The 19793-nt window shown below is 41.4% G+C and overlaps 1 protein-coding gene across 2 annotated transcripts in view; it reads right to left on the bottom strand.

Annotated features, from left to right (window-relative positions):
* TNXB (tenascin XB) overlaps window positions 1–19793 on the bottom strand; it is a 200665-nt gene that overhangs the window by 43780 nt on the left and 137092 nt on the right. For both annotated transcript variants that reach the window (XM_077483631.1, XM_077483640.1), the window contains 7 exons: window positions 12795–13067; window positions 9950–10252; window positions 8742–9038; window positions 5446–5568; window positions 5193–5330; window positions 4975–5094; window positions 2802–2945 (listed from right to left, as the gene is read on the bottom strand). In XM_077483631.1, coding sequence (XP_077339757.1) covers window positions 2802–2945; window positions 4975–5094; window positions 5193–5330; window positions 5446–5568; window positions 8742–9038; window positions 9950–10252; window positions 12795–13067 — 1398 coding nt within the window. The remainder of the gene's footprint in view (window positions 1–2801; window positions 2946–4974; window positions 5095–5192; window positions 5331–5445; window positions 5569–8741; window positions 9039–9949; window positions 10253–12794; window positions 13068–19793) is intronic.

Below are 19793 nucleotides of genomic sequence, written 5' to 3'. Positions count from 1 at the left end.
ATTGCACTTGTTGTTTAATAAAACTATACAATAGGAAGTCTATCCTGGAAGGGATTTCATTGCACAGTAATGCCCTGTACACACAATAGGATTTTCCGATAACAAATGTTGGATGTAAGCTTGTTGTTGGAAAGTCATGTGTATGCTCCATAGAACCTTTGAGAGCAGGTTCTCAAATTTTCCGACAACAAAACTTGTCGGAAATTCAGAGCGTGTGTACACAAGTCCGTTGCACTAAAGTCCGCGCATGCTCGGAATCAAGTAGAAGAGCCGCACTGGCTATTGAATTTCATTTTTCTCGGCTCTTTGTACATGTTGTACGTCACCGCGTTCTTGATGTTCGGAATTTCCGACAACATTTGTGTGACCGTGTGTATGCAAGACAAGTTTGAGTCAACATCCTTTGGAAAAAAAAATCCATGGTTTTGTTGTCGGAAAATCCTATCGTGTGTACGGGTCATTAGGCCTGAATGCAGATGGGTTCGACAAAATCTCTGGCTTAAAGTGCATCTGTGCCCAGACTATAGACATTAAGGTATTTGCATATGCCTAACAGGCAGTGAAAGAGCTTTTTTTTTAAAAAAAAAAGGCCCTCACTAACCTCTCTAGCTGCCGGTACTTAAAAATTTTTTATCAGGGAGGGGCAGGACGGGAAGCCAATCAGGGTGTGATGCATACAAATATATTGAAAATGAACAAACATGCTGATAGGAGGAGACAACAGAGTGAGCAAGGGAATGAGCTCATCAGTCTGCTGTTTCTGTTTCCTTTGCCAGTCAGCAGGTTGGGGGGGTGGAGGGAGGACACCATGGATATTCTGTAACTGTAAGTGGTATTATCCACCTGGCTGTGCTGTGCAATAGGGCAGTGTAAATCTCAAGGCAGGATAGACAAAAATACAAATTATTTGGCAAGCAAAACAGCTCCCCCGTAAATGTAATTAAATCTGTGTATTTGGATGTTTGCCTTGAATTTAGCTTTAAAAAAAATATATACAGTTTGTATTTGTACAAGTACAATGTACTTATAGTTTACTGCTAGACCTTGAGGGGTAGGACCAGTGGCGTAGCATGGTGGTGCAGGGGGTGCTGTGGCCCCGGGCATGACATTTAATGGGGCACCAGTATGTGTCACTATTGGTTGCCTCCTCCTAATTTTAGGTTCCTGTGTCCCCCGCGCTCCGGCCGCCATGTTCAGTGTTCGGCGCCCTGTGATTGAGCGTATGGGGATCATGTGAGGCGTAGGGCTGGCTTATCTGCAATCGCTCCTTAATTCCCGCCTCCGCACATGACCCCCATACGCCCAATCACAGTGCGCCAGCTGGGCACTGAACATGGCTGCTAGAGAAGCAAAAATGTGAGCCACAGCTGTCTTCTCCTCCTCCTCATATCGCCGGACCGATGCAGGCCAGGACAAGGTGAGTGAGACTCCCTCCTGAGAGTTGTGGTACTGGCCCTGGGAGGGGGGGGGGGGGAGAGAGCCTGTAGGCAGGTTAGTGTAGTATAGTGGTCAATGTATTGTATATAGTGATCAGTGTAGTGTTGTATGGTGGTCAGTGTAGTGTTGTATGGTGGTCAGTGTAGTGTAGTATAGTGGTCAGTGTAATGTAGTATAGTGGTCAGTGTAGTGTTGTATGGTGGTCAGTGTAGTGTAGTATGGTGGTCAGTGTAGTGTAGTATAGTGGTCAGTGTAGTGAAGTATAGTGGTCAGTGTAATGTAGTATAGTGGTCAGTGTAGTGTTGTATGGTGGTCAGTGTAGTGTAGTATGGTGGTCAGTGTAGTGTAGTATGGTGGTCAGTGTAGTGTAGTATGGTGGTCAGTGTAGTGTAGTATGGTGGTCAGTGTAGTGTAGTATAGTGGTCAGTGTAATGTAGTATGGTGGTCAGTGTAGTGTTGTATGGTGGTCAGTGTAGTGTACTATAGTGGTCAATGTAGTGTGTAATTGTATTGTTGGAAGGGACTTGGAGTGCTAAAAGTCCACAGGTTAGGGGGCGCAAATTGCTTGCCTTCCCCCGGGTGCTGACATTCCACACTACGCCACTGGGTAGGACTCCAAGGTCTGTCTGAGAATCACTTGTCTCTCTAGCTATGTGACACATACAGCTTACCCTGCTCAGGTTATAAATTGCTTTTGTCACCTGCTAGTTTTTTTGCAGCCCTTTGCATTTACCTTAAAGCTGAATGGCAATCGAGATTATGTTAATTTAAATATAATCCTTCATGCACAAAAAATGCCTTTTAAAAATGCAGATATTTCCATGTTAAAGTTTATGTTACATCATCATTGTGATGTACATGGTCTATGCAGAGAGCAGAGATGTGGGAGGGGCCCAGGAAGTGTTCCCACTACAGGCTGCCTGCAGAAAACTATAGGAGGGGGAGGATACAAGACCAGTCACCCTGCACAAGGAGAGAGAGCAGCAGTGATTGGTCTTTATTACAGGAAAGTCCTGAAAAGAGAAGGAATTGTTTTATTTTGAATGACACCACAGATCTAGAAGAAATACAAAAGGAGACCAGGGTTCAAGTAAAAATACACATAGCTCTTGTATTTAGACTATACTTGCTCAGCCTGGAGTTCTGCTTTAACATATTGGATTGGATGCAAAAGTAACGCCATTGTTTCACATAGAACGCTTGCCCACAATGCCTGGTTGTATAACAGCAACACATACACTGCAAGAGACCCATCCCGTACATAAGTGAATTGAAGAAAGTTGTTCTTTTAGATTGTATGCAAAGATCACAAGAAACTAGGGAACACAAAATGTACTGTATGAGAACAGTAAATTCTGGCTTACTAGTGGTGAAGGAGGTGGCTGATGGAGCACTGGTTGTGGATCCATGTGTACTTCGCACGCTTACAAAGTATTCTGTACGGGGATGCAAGCCAGACAGAGGAAGCTCAGGTTTGTCCCCAGGAACCGGTACGGTGATCAGCGGAACTACAAGAAAACAATGGACATCTGTATAAGGGGTAGGATGGATCTAATACACATCATAGGAGGCTGGTGTTCTATTAGCAATGGCAAGGAGAGACAGGGAACATAATGTATATATCACAGAGGTAGAAATAATCTTACATTTCCGTTTATTGTCACATGTGACCTTTTCAGGATTACTGTATCTTCACACTTAAAGTGAATGTAAACCCTCACATATACCCAGTGAAGTGAACAGCCTTATGATACACAGGGATGAAACAAAATTCCATACATACGTTTTACATGTATAGCTCCTGCCTTCAGATTTATATATTCTTTAGAAAGTGCACATTGTGTTAGAGATCTTCTCATCCTGTTCAGCACTTGGACTGGATTCTTGGCATACAGCCAAGACAGCTGATTGGAGGAAAGGCACACACCCTCCACATAGGCAGAGACTTGCAGAACTGTGCTGTGACAAGACAAGCTCTCTGCTAATACATCTATAGCAACCTCCCACAACACAAATTTCAGGCTGGTTTTATCTTGGTTGATGGAGGATTTGTCAGAAGTTATCATACTGATAACAGAGCAATGAAACAGCAGAAACACACGGGTCAAATTTCATGAATCAGGTTTACATCCACTTTAAGTCCAGGTTTTACCGACAACTCCTTTTAAGCTGCAAAGGCAGCCCAACAGAGTTGTACACATGCCACTTAAAAAAACTACACCCCCTGTTGTGTTCAGTGGACAGTTTGGCCATCAAAATTGAGCCATTCAAGTGGATAGGGCCACACCGTAACCACCCTGCAAACATGTACAATAACAAATGTACCTTTTGACTTGAATTTATGGTAAAAAAAAAATAACAGAGTGCTACCTGTACTTAGGCACACCTGCCCTATACCCTCATAGTTGTACATCTGCAGTATGAGATCCAGGGCACCACTGCTTTTAAATGCTAGTCTTATCATATTTGGATTGAGATACAGTGATGTCATTACTGTGCTGCCCACTGTTCTCCTTGCTGGAGAGTAAAATGTACATAGGGACCTACAGGGCAAGTGTCACAGATCAGCTGCGGAGCTGATCTGTGTCTCACCTTTACTGCTGTAGGTCGGCTGGCATCTGTTGTTCTACTAGCTGGTGTTCAGCTCTGTGCACTCTGCAGCTATGGGTGTCACCGCCCATCACCTGTTGTCTAATATATGATTCCTTCCTGCTACTTCCTGTACAGCCCCTCATGAGCTTCTCTATTTAAATCCCTTTCAAACCAGCTACTGGTTGCTTTAGCATTTGTTTCTAAGCTCCCTTTGTGTAACCTGTTTTACCTGACCTCTCGTGAACTGATCTCTTGTGTACCCACCCGGCTTGTTCTGATTAAGTTGTCTGCAGCCGGCCCTGACCTTGGCTCACTATCCAGCTCTCCTTTGCTTCATCCATCCATCCTTGTCTAACAGTGTCTTCTGGTACTTCCCTAGTGAGCAGGGCGAACCCGGGGGTCGTGAACTGGGGTCAGCATGCAGCTAAGCCCAAACCCTCGTGAGGGGGTCCCTGGCAGAACACCGGCTGGCCCTTAGATTCCATGCCCTGGGGGATCCCGTGTCACCTGCTTGCCTGTGGGCTCACTGTAAGTAGTACCGTGACAGCAAGGATCTCTCTGCTTTACCTCTATCCATTCTGTGGATATGCATTTGCTCCACCTCTCCTGCTGCTTCTTGAATTTTAACCCACCAGTTACCTGATTGCCAATTATTATTTGAACTGTTTTGAGACAAGGAAGCAAAGCCCTGTGTCTACCAAGATGGCCACCTCCACGCATAGTTCACAACCAGGCATGTTAAGTCAGTAATAGAGACAAGATCATTTGCAGGAAAACTACAGGTGATACTGGTGACTAGTCCTTTAACCACTCTTTATTTGGAATTAAAGTGGTGTAGCAGTTATACTTTGGTCCTGACTTCTTGGTCCCCAGCAGCACATGCTAAACCTGCACCCTAAACCGACAAACATATTTTGACAAAACTAAAACATGAATCTCTCTTACTGTTCTCTGCTCGATAGGTTACTAAATACTGATCCACAGGTCCTGTGGGTGCTTCCCAACGCAGAAGAGCTGACACTTCTGTCACGTCATGAGCACGCAAAGAGCGGGGGCCACCTCCAGCTATGAAACAAAACTCAAGATTAGAAAAATCTACCAGTAATTTGAAAATAAAATCTGATTAGTTTTTGCAGACCATGTCATAGCCATATGAGAAGCACCTGTGGTGAAGGAGCCTGTTAGCGGTGGACTTTCTTCAAAACCTCGAACTGAAACAACGGTAACCTCATACTGCGTTCCTGGAGTCAGTCTTTTCAGTGTTGTGCTGCCTCCACTCACACTGACACTTTCTGGTTCTCCTGCAGCAGAATAAGTTACAAAACAAGGAGCTCAAAGTAAATCTACGAAACCCAGAGATGGTTGCAGATCAGTGGGGTGAGGACTATTTAATGAGAAAGGAACAGATATTATTACCTCCATCAGTTGGCTCATAAGACACTTTAAAGGTGGTTGTGTCAGGATTTGGTGGATCCCAAGTGACGGTGGCTGATTTCTCCTGCACATTGCTGAATTTAAGGTTTTTCGGGGGTTCCAGATCTGTGATGGGAAAAAATATGACCCCTTCTGAAGAATGTTATAATAAATGTGTATCTAGAGACAGTTTTTTTTAAATTATTTTTTTATTATTTTTAATACACAGTTAGACATACATTCACCGGTAGGTAACGTGCCTTACCGGGATAGGCCAAGCAGGGCCATAACAGAACTAATAAATAAATAGTCAACCTTATCCCAACATTCCCTTCCTTCCCCAGCCATCCCTCCCACCCCGTGCCATAAGTACTCAGGGAGAATCTTGTGCATCACATAAATAAATGTATAGGTGATATAACCTTCAAGTGTCTGGTGTTTTTATTCTCCTGCTATAGTTATCTAGAGACAGTTAAACCCCCTGTGGGCTATTTTGACATCTACTGTGTCCGAGTAGACACAACAGGAAGTGCAGGGAAATCTCTTCAAAATAACGTAGCTCTCCTCTTTACTGTTACAGTAATAAGATTGGGGCACTCCCCAAAAAAAAAAAAAAAAGAAAACACAGTGCCATTAGTCTATTTTGGGACACACATTAGATTGGAGTTTTTGCCTGGTAGGGTCAGCAAAGCATTGGCATATTCCAGGCCTACAGACATCTTGATTCCATTACAGCAGACAATTTTAAATTAAGTAAACATTTCACTTCAAAAAAAGCTCTATTTAGCCTCAAGATGCTGCAACAACATTAATTAGCAGAACACTGATAACCTGATAATCTGTTAATAAAGGCCTATTTTTATGTTTATCCAGGTTTGGGTTATACAAACTATTAAAGCCATCAAAATACTATTATGAAAAGCCTGGAGGAACAGATTTTCTTATAATAGCCATTTTAAAACATTCCAGCTCCCAGGCTTAAGTAATTACATCCATTAAACCAACATTTCTCTAAGCCAACAGCTCATTAGCAGGTTTACAACATATCGTAAATGTTTTAGCATGCAGTGGATTGAAGATTCAACATTTCCTGGCTGAATACCTCTGAGTTCAGATGTAAAATCTATATATAATTCATAACCTTTGATGTGATTAAATTAGATTAATAACAATTATTCCATAAATATCATTCACTATCATTTTAAGACTAAACACCCCAATTTTGTGAAGTGCAGCACATTTAGAAAACTGTATCTGAGGGAATTGCAGCTGCACAATCATACATTTTTGGACATCCCCTCAGCCACTACTAGGGCGTCTTGATTGGTCATTGCTACCAACACCTTTCTATGGGACCAGAAAAAAAAGGAGCTGTATCAGAAGTCTAGAGCTCTCCTTTTTTATCAAAATTAAAATTGGCACCCCAAATGCATTTCACAAACAAAAACACGTTTGCAGTCACCAAACCGGCCACAGTACTATGCAGTTTGGTGCGCTGCGATCTGTACTTGTACTACTTCTTCCGTGTTCAGGTACATTTGGCAGTCCAAAACCAGAACACGAAGGACTGCATGGGAACATGTGTGTTCGAACATGTGTGTTCCAGTGTTAACTGAGCATAAAAAGTATTTAATTTCAGTAACCAGTGAGATGTTTATTTTCATTTCAAAGCTGCTTTGGAGAAACAAAAAGATAATAAACTGATTGGCTGGTAGGAGGAACACTATCCTCCGCAAAACATTACAAATCAATCAATTATCATCAATTTACCTATTATTCAACTTCCTCTCTCGCATCGACTACAGCATTATAAATGTTGCTGCCAGACTCATCCACCCTACCAACCATTCAGTGTCTGCTACCCCTCTCTGCCAATCCCTCTATTGGCTGCCACTCACTCAACAAATTCAATTCAAAATACTGACAATAACTTACAAAGCCATACACAACTTGGCCCCCAGTAGACTTGTGCACAATGGGAAATTTTGTTTAGTTTTGGTTCGTTTTCATTCGTAAAATACAATTTCGTTCTGTTATATTCATTGTTACTTCATTTTCGGATAATTCGTTATTATTGGTAGAGTGCTGATATTCGTTATACTGAATCTCGAATCATGTTGAATTCATTTGTTATATTTGCTATAATTTCTTTCATATTAGTTGAAATTCGATATTTATGTAAGTATATATATTCATGATAATGATTCGTAGTTTGGAAAGTCGTTTGTTTATTGAATCTATTAACACACACAATGACAATATCTCTTCTGCTCTGCTCAAATACAATACAACACCCTTTTCACTCAGTTCTCAGGAATGCACTTTGCCAGTAATCCAACTTCCAGCTCAAAATTAATCAGTTGATTGGACTGTTAGCCCCTGTACACACGGTCGGAGATTCCGACAACCAAATCCGTCGGATTTTGTCCGACGGATTTTGTCCGACGGATTTTGTCCGAAACTGTTGCATACACACGGTCGGACAAAGTTGTCCGATCGGAGCATTTTGTCGGAAAATTTTACCAACAAGTTGGAAAACTTGGTCCGTCGGATACTCCGACGGAAACAGTCCGATGCAGACCACACACAGTCGGAATATCCAACAAAACGGTCCGATCGGACACATTCCGTCGGAATCTCCGACCGTGTGTACAAGGGCTAAGATTTACTTTGAGTTGACCTTTTGTTTCATTAGATCTTTAACGAATTACGGAATCATGTCAAATTAATTTGTTATAATTTCTTTTGTATTAGTTGAAATTCATTTGTTTTTTATTCGGACATTCGGATGCCGAATGTTATTTTGTTACAAAACAAATTGCCTAGCCCCCAGCTATGTCACTAATCTTGTCTCAAAATACCAACTAAATCGTTCTCTTCATTCCTCCCAAGACCTCCTGGTCTCTAGCTCCCACGTTGCCTCCTCCCATGCTCGCATGCAGTATTCTCTCAAGCCTCTCCTATCCTATCGAACTCCCTACCCCAATCTGTCTGGCTATCTCCTCTGTCCACTTTTAGGCGATCCCTGAAAACCCTTCTTTTCAGAGAAGCCTATCCCCCTCCACCTAACAACAGCATTTCCACTTTCTCCATCAGCCCATCCCCCACAGTTATTACTTTTGTATGCCTCCCTTTTAGATTGTAAGCTTTAATGAGTAGGGCCCTCTGATTCCTCCTCCATTGAATTGTATTGTACCTGCACTTTCTGCCCTCACAAACTGTTGGTGCTACATAAATCCTGTATAATATAACAAAATGATATTTGTAGAAGAAGTAAGTTAGGGAACGTTTATCCTTACCTAGAGGTGCTGTCCTTCCTGTATTTTGCATACTGCTTTGCTCATTCCCATCTCGGATACCATGTAATGTGACTGTGTAGAGAGTGTCAGGTTGTAGACCAGACAGAAGAAGATTCCTATCCATGCCATCAGCTGTCACAGTGTTCAGAGGCCCATCCTGACCTTGGACTTTGTATCGAATAATGAAGGACTCGAAGGAGCTCTCTAGAGCCTCCCAGGAGAGATGGATGGCATGTGGACCATGAGGAGAGATATATAGGTCAGTGACAACAGGAGGACCAACAGTTTCAGGATAACCTAAAAGAAATAAAGTAGAAGACAGATTTTAAAACCCATATCAAAATGAAATAGGGGCTTCTTATAAACACAACATGTTATATCTTGGCTGTACCTTATCTGGAAATAATTTAAAGCTAACCTTTGGGAAGAGAAACTTTCATTCAAATATGTTCCTCAGTAATCACAATAGACATACTGTAACTCCAATTTGTGTGTACCAATTTCCTTGAGAAACCCAGATATTACATTGTAAAAGTAGTTGTGATATCATCATTAAATTGTACACAGCATGTGCAGAGAGCAGAGCTATGGGAGAGACCCAACAGCTCTAATCACTAGGCTGCCTGCAGACAATCAATGGGGAGAGGACACATCTACAAAGAGAGTTTTTTTCCACTCTTAGGCAGTTGTCATCTGATCAAGTGTCCCCGTTGTAAGATTGTCCCTCATCTGCTGTTCTCTTGACAGTTCTAAATTTTTGGATTCTCCATCATTTTCTGTTTTGGTGACAGTGGTATGTAGGATAAATAAAGAGGGTGAATCTCAATACCAGAGACCCAAATAGCTATAAAAAATTCACAGGGGTTCTAAAGCTTTCTTACTTCTTTCAAAACATAAAAAAAATTACGGGGCATAGACTTTACCTGAACTGAGTGTATTTGTACCTGAAAAGAGACAATTAATGGGAAGTATAAACAGTAATGACTGGCCATATAGAAAATGTGGTTAAAACTTTGTTTTCTTTAAGGGCACCACAAAGGACTCAAGGACACACTTTGGAAATGGAGGAAAAGAGGTTGAGTTCCTAATTCTTATTCCAAATGAAGGTTAGAAAGTTAAAACCTGTCTGGTTGCTATGGGCCCCAACATAATATTTTACTTTGAATTGGTCATAATAAATTCATTCGGTGGTCTCCTATTTGAAGTACCTGTCTGGACCTCAGTGGACAGTGACTCGCTCCTCTTGTTTCCCTTTATTCCGTACACAGTGAATTCATACATCTGAGATGGTAGCAGTCCCTGAACAACGATGAAGGTGTCTTGTCCTGGAATTTGAAGCTCCCGAATACCTCCCTCGGGCTCTCTATACTGCAGTACAATCCACTCGAAGGGCACATTTCCTTCCACCAGCCAAGTCAATGTTACAGAGTCCTTTGTCACATCTGAAGGCTTAAAATTCACCAGGCGAGTGACGAGAGTACTAGCTGCAGTTGGGACAACTTTTCTTGGGACTGCAATAAGGTAGAACATATGAATTACTTCAACCTTAATTTGTATACTTAGGTTGGAATGTAAATTGCATCTCTGGTGTCACATACATCATATGAAATATAACAACCTCTGCATCACATAACATGTTAGAAAAGTTCAACATGCAGTATATACTTCTAATGGGCCATACCTCTGAAAGGTTAAGTCAACTATGTCCACTCTATAAGGTTAAAAATCTTTGCAAAAATTAACTGTAAACTCAACCTTAGCCCTTGTACACACGGTCGGAGAATCCGTCGGAATGTGTCCTATCGGACCGTGTTGTCGGATAATCCGACTGTGTGTGGTATGCATCGGACTGTTTCCGTCGGAATATCCATCGGACCAAATTCTCCAACTTGCTGGAAATATTTTCCGACAAACTGGTCCGATAGGACATACTCCGATCATGTGTAGAGAATTTCGATCGGACAAAGTGCCACGCATGCTCAAATCAAATTCCTACATCAAAGCTATTGGCTACTAGCCTGAACGTAGTCCCATCGTAACGAAATTACGTCATCATGTTCTGAAAGATCGGATTTTTCGACAACTTTGTCCGACCGTGTGTATGCAACAGTTTCGGACAAGATCCGACGGACGAAATCCGACGGATTTGGTTGTCGGAATCTCCGACCGTGTGTACAGGGGCTTAGAAGAGATACTTGCAGAGTGGCAATAAAGTGCAAGGGGATGCTGAAGATTAAGCATGGCCTTCATGAAAATAGTAAACCTATCCTTTGAAAAAAACCCTTGAAAAAAGGCAAATGCAAACATGTAAGTGAACCACTTTCCCTAATATCTTTGAAACAAATTTCACGCAGATTCCTAAGAAAAAACATATTACCCTTTTGAAAACTTTAAAAGGCTGGTACAAGTATTATCTTCAGAATGGATTTCATGGAATGAGCTTGTCTTTATATTAAAATCAGTACCTCCCACTTGGCCTTCATTTTAAAACATTTCAACAGTAGCAGGGGAAATCTGACATATCAGATGTTTTAAAAAAAAAAAATAGGCAAGCAACTGTAAGAAAGTTGAATAAATGTCTGCAATAGGGTTGATTTAGGTTTTACTTTTATGTGTGTGTGTGTGATTTCTTTTTTTAACAAAGATAGAGTTTCATTTTTAATTATCTCCATTGTCAAGTGTTTTCCTGTGCAAATGATAGTCCTCTTTTGGGACATATAAGTGAAGTCAAGATTGCCAAAGATATCTTGAAAGTTGAATTATAAATATAGTCACTAAATAAAAAATAAATAAAAAAAAATAAAAATAAAGAAACAGACCAGACCATTCATTTAAAAACAAATTTCAATTATTTCCCTTGTCTTTTTTCAGTTTTTTCTGTTTTAATTGTAGCCCTCTTTTGGGACCTATATGAGAAGCCAAAGATGTCTTGGAAGGAAAATTAAAAATAATATAATTTTTGATGAGGGAATTAGTGAGAGACCCTGTCGTCAGACCATTAATTTCAAAAGAAATCCTCCCATAAGGATATACTGTATATGCATTTAACACATTGTATGCATGTTATTTACATGGAAAAAAAAACTCTCTTGAGTAGACATCCAAGAGGCCTGAGACTGCTGATGGGTGTCATCATCTTGGATGTGATGTCAGCAGTTCCAGTAGGCTTAGAGCTGTCAGTCAAGTGACACCCTATAACAGGGGTTCTTAACCTGGACCCCTAATATGGGTTTCAGGGGGTTTGTGAATGTCAGATAAATAATAACATTTACATTCAATGAGATAAACTATAGATAGATAGATAGATAGATAGATAGATAGTAGTAGTAATGGTAGTAGAAAATATAGTAGGTACAGTAGTATTAGTAGGGGATTTGAGCTGAATTAAAATTGTTTTGTTTCATTTGCACAAGATGATTGCATATCATTTTAGTAATGAGTGGGCATTACTTTTTAGATGGAAAGGAGTGAGTTTTTTGTTAAGTTTGTTTACTTTATTCAACCTTTGTGTACGTCATATATTTATGAGGCAATCACATTTCAGTAAAATAAAGTACATATATATTTATTGCATGCAAAGTTGTGTTTATGTGAATATTTCTGGGGGGGGGGGGGCATAGCTTTCATCAGATTTTTAAAGGGGTCCATGACTCCACTGTCAGCTACATAAAAGGTTATGTAAGGAGGTGAGGGAAAGAGGAGCGAAGTGAGCACAATTGGAGACTCCTAGAAGCAGAGAGGGTTATGGCATGCAAGGCGGGAGTGGGCTGTTCTAAGGAGTCAGCTCTTCTTGGGTGGCCAATTTCCCTAGCAAGTTCAATGGCACGTTGTAAGTAAAAAAGTGAAAAAAAATTATGGAAAGAGAAAACACTGGATGTAAATACTTAAAGTACTCAATTTTGCTGTGCTTTTACCTATATTTTAAAATTGGTGACAGGGTCTATTAAAATTAACTGATATACGCAGAAGGCAAAAAGAATAGGAAAAACTTAGAGGGTAAACCTCAAAATTAGCAACTTATTGGGTGATAGCAGTTGTTGGTTGTTTCCTCACCTGTTGTGGTCTCCAATGTAACAGCTTTGCTTCTCTTTCCTCCTGTAATACCATACAGAATGAATTTATACTTCTTCCCCGGTTTCAGATCTTCAATGGTGATTTTACGCTGCTCCCCATCCAATGTGTCTTCCTTGGGTTTGCCCTCAGCATCGCGGTACAGAAGGAGAAATGAGTCAAATTCCCCTCCACTCACTTCCCAGGAGAGAGGGAGGGAATCACTGAGGATGTCAGACACAGAAAGTGACTCCAGACGTGGAGGAATGGATTTCTCTGTAGAAGGGAAAGCATAAGATTGCCAGTAGAATTAAAATGTTATAATTTACTAGATGATTACTGAGTATAAGATGTACTGAAAATATTAAAGCAGTAGTAAACTGCTGGTTTGTTTTGTTTTTTCTCCTGCAAGGCAATGCCATAATGGCTAGTATGCCATAATGTGCTAGAAATCAGCTGTCTGTAAGAATTTTTTAAGATAACAATGTTGAACCCAAGGAGAACATCTGGGAAAAAGGATGCTTCTGTATTTTCCCTTCCAATCATTTAGAGTTCAGATGGAATTATAGTATGGTATATTAAATAGTGCAGGAAAGAATTTACAATCTTCTGGTAAATCCAACTGTAATGCTTAAGGGAGTGAGTGTGTGTGAGTGAGTGTGTGTGTGTGTGGCATGGGGGGGCATTTTTGCCGTACTGAAAAGTGCAGCAAAAACAGCATGACAACACACATGGGGGGGATTTACTAAAACTAGTGCACATAGAATCTGGTGCAGCTTATAACGTCAGCTTGCTCAATTAAGCTTTGATAATAAGACCCCTTTCACACTGAAGCGCTAGAAATAGCCTCTAAATAGTGCCTGAAAATCGCCTCATATTCACTTCCGTGTGTCTTTTCATACTAAGGCGGTGCGCTTGCGGGATGTTCGGGAAAGTCCTGCAAGCAGCATCTTTGTGGCGGTTTGGGAGCGCTGTATATAGAGCTCCAAAAATGCCATGCCTATACAAATTAATTTGTGCTTCGGAAGAGCTGCAACACAGGCGTTTTTAACCCATTCTTTGGGGTTAAAAGCACCCCACTAGCGGCCAAAAAGCAATGCTTAAACGTGGCCGGGGCCCCAGTGTGAAAGGGGTCTAAAGTCTAGAAGTTGATTGGTTACTATGCACAGCTGCATCAGATTCCAGTTTAGTAAATCTCCCCCTTGGTGTCAATAAGCCCAGCAAAGAAATTTCCAGAAAGGAGAATATTTGTATCTTAAGGAATCAGAAATTCAAAAAAATGTCTTCAAGTACATTTACGTAATAAAAAATGTTGTTTCCTTTGATGCTATGGGACTAAATCAACAAGTAATTGTAGGAATGGTGGCAGTGTATTACAGGTTGGTTATGTACCCAACTACCTGTGAACTACACCTTCTAGAAGTTGCTAGCAAGACATCATGCAATGGGCAGGGTTCAGGCATTCTTTGGGGTGGTGACTAATGATAAAGATTATGTCTCTGTAAATATCCACTGTTTTCATAATCTGCAGATGAGTGAGTTTACACAGATGATGTACACCACTGTTAGGATTTCCCCAGAGCCATAATGTAGGGCCTCCCTGCTCCACCATATCAGGAGGCTGGTCAGTGACCAGTCAGCCAGTGCTTAGGAGGCCTCTATGGTAGACTGTTTTTTGGGTTCAGAGGACTATGGGAAGCAGGCAATTCTGTTATCCATTTCAAATATGTGTAAAGTTCCCTAATTAATGCATGGGGTTATCAAGAGCTGGAGTTTGGCTTTAAATCCCAAAAAGTAAAAATTGCTCTCAATCTCAATGTTTATCATTGAGATCAATGGCACAATCATTGGTCCCTCTGCTCATGCCAGGGTGCTGGGTGTAATCCTACAGCCCCTACATCCAATCACTGGATAAATTGTTCTTAAGGTCCACAACATATCCAGAATTAGCACCTTCTTGACTAACGACACCACAAAACAGCTTATTCATTCCTAGTTAATCCCTACCTTGACTATTGCAGTTCCCACCTCACTGGCCTACCTTTACACAGGATTTCCACCCGTCAGCCTATTATGAATGCTTCTGCTAGACTAATACACCTTACTAACTGATCTGTGACTGAATCTCCTCTCTGCCAATCCCTACACTGGCTTCCACTACCTCACCGTACAAAAATTCTAAATACTAACCACAATGTACCAGCTACATCACCAGCCTCATCTACAGATATTGTCCAAAATGTCCTCTTCCCACCTCCCAAGAAATTTGGGTCTGGGGGCAGGTTTCACAAACCTAGGGTTATTTCTGTCTGTTTTTAATTTCTGTCTTTGACCCCTCTGGGGCATTTCCCATTTACTTCATGTCCTTGTGACACCCTACATGAAACTGAGGCGGGGTTCATGTGGAAAGTACAGACAGCAATATTAACACCATCAGATTTTCGAATCCTTCATTGAACCATTAAGAATATGTTTTTGGTTTTGTCCAAGCCCTCGTTGGAAAAAGTCTTTATCACTTATTGTACTGACAAGAAGTGAAGGATAATATCTTTAAGATGGACACAAATAGCAATGTTCATGTAAGTATGGAGGAGAAGAGATATGACCCCCTCATTCAGAGGCATCCAGTCTTCAACCGCAGCCCAGCCTTTGATCACAAAGAACAGATTAAACTTTTACATTTAAAGGGGTTTGAAGGTAGACAGTCTTATTAGAGGAGCAAATAAGATACATTCTACTTTTTAGGAACGATTCCCGAGATGACAATAAACTCCAGATTAGAAACATGTTTTGGGATGAAATTTGGCTCCAAGTTTAAGAATAAAAAAAAGAGTAGAGTTTTACTGCCTGTCCCATGAATGATGGCAGAGCCAAAGCTCTCATCAGAGGAATCTGTTTCCTATAATAACAAGATCTTCAAATTCATTCAGACACAGAGGGGAGGAGACTGACACTGAATCAGTCATACTGCGTTCTATGCAAGTCTTCCAGGGTCAATAACTTTAAAGTGTAAATTTCACTTTATATCATAAGGAGGACAAGGTCAGCTGGTAATGGCAGTGCTAAGCCTTGCACAAGACAGGGACACCCAGCAACAAACACAAGCAGGTTTGTCTGGGACTTATATTCAGAAAACAGTTTTAGTACAGCTGGGGCTTTGTACATCTGCTTGTTAGAGCAACTAATGCTGGCCTTACACTTCTAGAATTTTGTTTGGACACAAAAGTTAAAAAAAATCGCTCATCTGACTATTCAATGATGCCTTCATGGACTCAACGAATTGTACCAAGACAATGTCTCAATTTTCATGGAACAAACTGTCTACTTGAAGGGTGGGCCAAGCCTAGGTGAGAATTGTGGAAGTGAGAGTAGATACCTGTTATAAAGAGGTACCTGCTCCCAGAAAAAATTAAAACCCACCAATATTGTTACAGTAGGGGAGAGGAGGAGGATGAGCAGAGGATTCACTTTTAAATGACGTTCTGCTTTAACCAAACTTAAGTTAGTTCCTGACTTACAGGATGCCCCACCTATTGGGTTCCCCAAAACAGGAAACACAATGTCATGGTTATGCAGTGATCTTCCTGTGTTTGCTTACCTCCCCTCATGTGTTCAGACTAAGAGGCCAGCCACTTCCACCTGGTGGTTTTTATAACCTCTCCTCTAAGCATGGCTCCACCCCAGGCCCTATCAGGGAGCCCTATATTAACCTGTGCACTGCAGGCCATCAGGGCTGATCAACCATTGTGTATTCCTTTGTGTGTTAGCTTCCTGTTACCTGTCGTGTGCTCTTCTACTGTTTTCCGTTACCGACTTTGGCGTGTCTTTGACTATCCCTGTTTGCCTGTGATCCTGACCTTTTGGCGTGTTCCCGACTATTCTTGTCTGCTTGTGGCCCCGACCTTGGCTTTGTCCCTCACCATCCCTATCCTCCTGTTGCCTACTGTGGATGTGAGTTGGGGGACCCTGGGGGTTGCGACCTGGGGCCAGTTGCAGCCAAGTCCATCCTCACCACTCGAGGCTCTGGTGAACACCTGCTGGCTCTTAGACTCCGTGCCCCAGGGAATCTTATGTTCTAACCCCGGTGGGACCTGTCTCCCGTCCGCAGCAGTCAGCCGTAGGGTCCACAACCTTGCGGTGCACTCCTGATCCCTACGGTATGCATCTGTCACCTCACCTCTAGGTGACCTGACACACAATTACCTTTTTAGTGTTCTATTAGCAGTGAGCCTTTTCACCCAGCAGCAGAAAGAACACTGAGCATCACTCAGCTCACAAATATAAGGGTCTATGCACAGCTGAGAGTAATAATGAGGTCTGGTTACCAGGTAAGATGTGGACCTAGGAAAGGAAGTTTATTCCCACCTGAAGTTCTACAAAGTCTTTGGGCTCCAGGACCCAGAACAATGAGGTCTGGCTACCATGTATGATATAGACCTTAGCCATTGTACACACGGTCGGAGATTCCGACGGAATGTATCTGACCGGACCATTTTGTCGGATATTCCGACTGTGTGTGGTCTCCATCGGACTGTTTCCATCGAAGTATCCAACGGACCAAGTTTTCCAACTTGTTGGTAAAATTTTCCAACAAAATGCTCCGATCGGACATACTCCGATCATGTGTAGAGAATTCCGATCGGACAAAGTGCCACACATGCTCAGATCAAATTCCTACACCAAAGCTATTGGCTACTAGTTTGAACGTAGTCCCGTCGTAACGAAATAACGTCATCACGTCAGATTTTCTGACAACTTTGTCCGACCGTGCGTATGCAACAGTTTCGGACAAAATCCGTCGGACAAAATCCAACGGATTTGGTTGTCTGAATGTCCGACCGTGTGTACAAGGGCTTAGAGTTCAGGCTTATTCCACCCAAAGTTTTATAAAGTCTCCAGGATCTACACAGTATTTAATAAGATTCTGAGAAAACAACGTTTTTTTTTTTTTCCATAGCAGTCATAATCCCTGGAGCCCTTTATCCTGTCTGGTGAAAAACGTAGGTGACACATAAACACCATCCACAAGCCTGCTCACAATATACAGATATATGTGGCTTTTGTGTTAAGGAACATGTCTGAGAAAATGCTTATCAGGGGATATTGTATAAAAAGTGACAGGCTGGACACTAGGCAGTGTCTAGGCAAATGAATTTTTTTTCCCATAAGTACGTGTAGTTTTTCTGAGCTGTGTATTTATTTAATGCTCAATCAAAAGCTTTATAGCAGTTTTCTAGGTAAATATTTAAAAAATTGCGTAGTTTTCTGAAAACCCTTTCATTTAATTTTTTTTTACCTCTGCCAGTTTCATAGATTACCTTTGTTTTTACCTGTGTGTAGTGCTACTCCCATAGGAGCCGCAGGATTATTGTCCAGGTCTTCCCCACAGACCTCTGCCCACCAGCCAGGCACACAACAAAGCTCATTCACACTTTCTTGAAGAAAATGTCTGTTGGGGTGTTGCTTTGTGTTTTTTTGTTTTTTTGGAGAACTTGAATAGGGTTGAGGGAAGTGACGGGATATTCCAAAAACTAGAACTATGTACAGCTTAAGGACTTAGTATTCCTTTCTGAGTGAGCTGGGCTTGAAATAACCAGTAGACTTCAGCTTAACTAGTAGTTAGAGCCACAAGAGCAACGTTCCTTTAAGTAGGAGATTATCTGGACAAAGCTCTTCAGGGCACCAGCTAGGGTCCTATTTAATGGCTGACTATGTAGTACCAGAAGGGTAGCTAAAGCACAAAGGTCCCCAAGATCTCTTAGTGTCTGTACTCACAAGGCCCAAGGACAGCTTGTAGCCTCCATCCAACTTCCAACCGAAACCTTCCTATGATATAAGACAGATCTTCAGTAGACAGCTCCCGTCAGTCAGCTCCCTTTTAGCTTCTGTGTCCCAGCATTCCAGCCCCTCAGGTCATAGCTTTCACCTGGAAGGGCAGACTGTCGTCGATCCCCCAGGCTGGAGTAATCAACTCTGGAAAACGATCCAGAGCTCAGTATGCTCACTGAATATATACAATCTCCCAGCATGCCATCAGAGCCTGACTTTTTGGTTGCGATTGGCCAGGGCTGTATTAATATTTATGCTGCCAAGTGCGTAGCTTCACACCTATTATCCAGAAACTTCTCAAGTTTCCTGATAAAGAAGAAGCTATAGGCCAGACTGACAGCAGTTGAACACACTGAGCAGACCTTACTAGCAGATTGCAGCTTCACTGGATGCAGTAAGCAGAATATTCTTTTTGTCTACCAAAGAAATGCAGCCACACCTACTATGGTGTGGCAACTAAATTTACCTATCAAAAACATAACTAATACTAATTCATCTAATCCTAGCACCTACCTAGGAGGATGCTACATGTGATTGCATCAATAATTTTTTGCACTTTGCACATTACATTTGTTGCACAGAAGAGGAGAAATCACTTTTGCACTTTGCATATTGCATATATTTGCACAACCTTCTGCAGTTTAAGGACAAGTCACTTTATATGTTATATTTGCACTCAGTTGGAGAGTGTACACGTCACTTTAACCTTGTCTCCATTCATAAGACTGTGGTTATTTATTTATTTAGGGAATTCCTTCACATGTACTACTATTAAAACTGAAAAGAAAACTCCACTTTTGTTAAAGAAATTGATATATTCCATATGATCGCCACACAAGTCATTTTGCCATCTAATGTTCTTAGAAATTACCTTTTTATTTCAATCTGCAGCCAGTTATGATTTTCTAATATTACTAAAATATTCTATCACTGCAACTAAAAGCTTTTTGCTTAGTACACATCCAGAAATCGAATTTCCTGCTAACAGGATTGGCTTACTGCTTTTCCGGAAAATCTTTACAGACATCACCTGCTTCAGAAGTTTTATTTAAAAAGCTGTTTGCTGCAGTAACACGGCACTCTAACACACCCAGGTAATGTACGATGGGTATGTGAACCACTCTGCGGGTGTGTTATAATCCTTAGGGCTCATTCACACAGACATATGTGTAT

The sequence above is a fragment of the Lithobates pipiens genome, unplaced genomic scaffold, assembly GCF_037356315.1.
Source record: "Lithobates pipiens isolate NorthernLeopardFrog02 unplaced genomic scaffold, aLitPip1_a1.2 Scaffold_1, whole genome shotgun sequence".
NCBI lineage: Eukaryota > Metazoa > Chordata > Amphibia > Anura > Ranidae > Lithobates > Lithobates pipiens.
Note: the sequence above shows the minus strand (reverse complement) of the source record. Positions and strands in the feature narration are given on the sequence as shown.